This window comes from Erythrolamprus reginae, chromosome 1 (assembly GCF_031021105.1).
Source record: "Erythrolamprus reginae isolate rEryReg1 chromosome 1, rEryReg1.hap1, whole genome shotgun sequence".
Taxonomy (NCBI): domain Eukaryota; kingdom Metazoa; phylum Chordata; class Lepidosauria; order Squamata; family Dipsadidae; genus Erythrolamprus; species Erythrolamprus reginae.
In genome coordinates this window covers 426,100,160-426,103,828 of record NC_091950.1, presented here as the reverse complement: position 1 = coordinate 426,103,828, position 3,669 = coordinate 426,100,160, and the positions used below count along the sequence as shown (strand labels likewise).

At 65.6% G+C, this 3,669-nt stretch overlaps 1 protein-coding gene across 3 annotated transcripts in view; it reads right to left on the bottom strand.

Annotated features, from left to right (window-relative positions):
* Window positions 1–3,172: 3,172 nt before the first annotated feature.
* Window positions 3,173–3,669, bottom strand: part of SMG6 (SMG6 nonsense mediated mRNA decay factor) — a 68,853-nt gene continuing 68,356 nt past the window's right edge. For all 3 annotated transcript variants that reach the window (XM_070735511.1, XM_070735513.1, XM_070735514.1), the window contains one exon: window positions 3,173–3,453. In XM_070735511.1, coding sequence (XP_070591612.1) covers window positions 3,323–3,453 — 131 coding nt within the window. In that variant the 3' untranslated portion in view covers window positions 3,173–3,322. The remainder of the gene's footprint in view (window positions 3,454–3,669) is intronic.

The window sequence follows — 3,669 nt, the reverse complement described above, 5'->3', positions numbered from 1 at the left end:
TTCCCCGCCTTCCGGGGCCCCCACCTGGCCAGGGGCAGCCAACTCGTCCCTACCTCAAACGGTGCCCGCCGCTGCAGCGGAGCGGCCGCCGAGAAGAGTTCGGGGTTCGCTGCCCCGGGCGGGAAGCGAGGCGCTTCTCCCAAAGGGAGAGGGGACCTTTCCGCCGGGCGCGTTCACGCCTCTCCCCCCACCGCCCCTGAAGAAGAGTCCCGGCTTGTAGGGACCGGGAAGTAGGGCGGATGGGCCGGAGGGGGTGAGGGGCTGTCAGGTTGTCTAGCTGCGGTTCGAAGCCTGCAGCGCCTGTGGGGGGTGGGTCTGAATGACAGTCCCCCCTTCTGCCTCGGGGAGGGATGGGGAGGGTATCAAACCGGGTTCTTGGCGCGACCCTCAATACCCCTCGGGGACTCGGCAGCAAAGCTTCGCGGGAGGGGGGGGGGACAACCAGTGGCTTTCTTGCCTCCTTCCTGGGCCGGAGAGAAGCTCCCGTATGCCGGGCAAGCCCCCCCCCCCACTCAGAAAGCCCGAGGGGCTAAGGCAGGGGAGACCCAAAGTGCCACCCCTCGAGACGCCCGTCCAATGGCAGAGGAGCCCCCAGGTGGTGCGGGTGGGGTGGGGAGCCGCTCCGTTGCGGGGAGGGGGGAGGTGTTGGGGGGGTTTCCTCAAACTTGTATTGCAATGTGAAAAGGGGTCTCCCCCCGACTGTGGGTCAAAGGGAGCCTCTCCGCTCTGGCCTGAAGGTGGCAGCACCTTCTTTGGCCTCCAAATGTAGCCCCCTCCCCTCCCGTGGAGCCCCCCCCTCACTTGCTTTCAGGACGGGGCACCCAGGACCCCGATAATCTTTGACAAAGACAAAAAATGCCATCTATTTGTCGGCTTCGTGGAGGCCGGGAGAGCTTTCGGTGGGGCTGGGCTCCCTGCCCCCCTCCCTGGGCCCTTCCTTCCTTCTGGGGGCCAGCTCCCCGCCTCGCCGGCCTCTACTGCCCTTGTGGGGGCGGCGGGGGGGCTCTAGGCCAGCCCACCCTGCCGCCCCCTCCCCTCCCCGCCCTTCACCCCCACTAACCACGGATAAAATGTGAAACTGCTCTGTGTTTGCACGCCCCTCCTTTCCTCCCCCTCCCCTTCATCTGAGCCAGCTGCCCCCCCCCTCCCGCCCAGAGAGGACCCGAAAGGAAACGGAGCACCCGACGGGGCAGCCTTCTTCGGGCCTCCTCCTGCGGCCTCGGGGAAGCTGAAGGGCCGCGGGGTCGTTTTGTGCCGGAGACCAAAAGCAAAACAGGACGAAACAAAGGAATAAAGGTTTTTCTAAAAACACGGCTGCCACCACCCGCGCCTCTGATTCCTTCGGGAGGGGGGGGCGTGGGGGGGGGGGCTATGAGGCAAAGCGCAGGCCCAGCGGTTGGGGCGACTGGCCGCTTCTCAATGCCAGAAAGTCCTGAAGGGTGGGGGGCGGCAGCGCAGGTGCCTTGCCCTGTTTGCACAGCTGAGACAGAAAGGGGAAGGGTCAGCGCTGCCCAAGGACCCTCCCGCTCGGCTGCTCAGAGGAACCCCCCCCCACTTCCTTGAGATGCTCCGGTCTGGTTGAAGAGACCCCCATCGGCTCAGCCGCTATTCCGTCCCCCCCCCGTTTGAGGCTCCCCTGTGATGCGTGGGGCATGTCGTTGGTTGCCCCCACCACCCAGCGCACGGGGGCCACAGATGGCCGCGGGCACTTGGGGCTTTGGCCTGCTCCGGCCGTCCTCAGAGGGGCTTCGGTGGTTGCCCGCAAGGATTGCTTGGGGGTCTGCAGGCGGGGGGGGGGGTGCAGCAGAAACTCTGGCTGGCCCACTGTGCTTAGCACTAACCATAGCCGTTGGGCCAGGGGTCCCCAACCTTCTTTTGCCACAGGCCACCTAAGTGTCTCTCCAGCCCTGATGCCCCCCACCCCCCTGAGACCGATAGGCTGCTCAAAGAAACCCGGGACCCTCCGAGGGCTCGTCCCGGATCTGCACCACAGCAGGTGGAATTGACGGTCAATCAGTGTTGCTTCCTAGGGGTCAGTTTGATTGCCCAGAGGTTTGGCTGACTTGGAGTTCTACTGGGCTGCTCGTGGCCCCTGTACTTTTTTGAGCAGCGTCATCTTACTATTCAAAAAGTGAACTACTCACGCGAGGGGGGGGGAGCCCAAAAGGCCCTTAATTTCATTTAAACAAGGTCCCGTTTGCCCCCATTAAAAACCCAATTGAGTGGGCCCCACGTGGGGGACCAGGAATCTCGACCCACGTAGCCCTCCACGGGGCTGTCCAGCCCTCTCTAAGCGGTCAGCAAAGGGCCCCCGCCATCAGACTCCTCATTTGGCCCAGCTTGACCACAGCTCTGCACAACTGGGGGCATTCTGCTGGCACTGCCCCTTTGGCCCCCCCCAGCGTTCTCCCCCCTTCCCCCTTCCTCGTGAGCGCCCCCCCGCCCCCCAAAGGAAGCAGCGGAGGAGAGTGAGGGTTTCTTTCTACTAAAACTTTATTCAGAAAACAACGGAACCCAAGCGGAGCCTCTGCCCAACCCAGCCACTCCGGGGGGGGGGGGGAGGCAGAAGCTGCTGGGGGGTGGGGGAGGGAGAGACCCCCCCTCTTGCCAAGCCCAGGGAGGGAAACACAACACACCTGGCCCAAGGCAGGCCAGTCCCCTCCAAAGGCAGGTGGGCTCCTATCCCCCCCCCCAGCAAATCAGCCCCTCCCCCCACCGGCAGTCCCAGCACTTGGGCCCCATGGGGGCCCTCTGTCCCCCCCACCAATGGCAGGAAAGTCTTCCCATGGGGAAGGAAGGGAGGGCTCTGGGGGGGAGGAGCTCTCCCGATCCACGCAGCCCCCCCCCCGGCCTCTCTGGGTCTCCTCCAGGCCATCTTCCCCCCCCTGAAAAAAACCCTTCAGGGTCATTCTTGGCTCCCCACCCATAGGGTGAGCGCTGGCTGGGCCTGGGGAGGGGGCTGGGCAGGGGGTCCAGTCCATGGCACTCAGGGGAGGGGGACCGGAGGGTGGCACGCATGAGGGAGGGGCTGAAAACCTGAGACAGACGCTTGGGAGGGGGCTGCTGATGGAAATGGGGGGGCTGCCCCTCCCCCCGGCCTCTCTCCCTCCTCCTCCTGGCCCCCCCGCCCCCTCCTCCTCCTGCTCGCCCACAGCACTCTGGCCATGCTGGGTGGGGTTGAAGAGGTGGCCTTTATTGTGGGGGGCAGTTCTCCGGGAAGGGGGGGGGCGGCAGCACAACCGCCCCGGCACGTGGGCACGTGGGGCTGCCCTCCTTCTGGGCAACGGGACGCACGGCTCCTCCTTCTGGGCGTGGCCCCCGCTCAGCCCTCCTGGGCCCACCGCAGGAAGGTGGGGATGTCGCGCACAGGCACATTCCGGGTCAGCGCCTTCACCCGCAGGTTCCGGTCATCGGTCAACAGCACCACCTCCCGCAGCAGCCGGATCGGGTCGTCTGGAAGAGGTTGGGGGGGGCTGTCAGTGGCCGCTCAGTCCTGACCTTCCCCCCGTCCCAGAGACCCTCCCCCGGGTGTGGGTGTGTGTGGGGGGGCAGCAGGCGGCTGTTAGAAACCAGAGGCTGTCAAGAGTGTCAGGCCCCCTCCGCCCTAATCCCCTGATCACCCCCCCCCCTGTCAAGGTGACAAGTTAAGCTGCTCAGGATTTGGCCCAA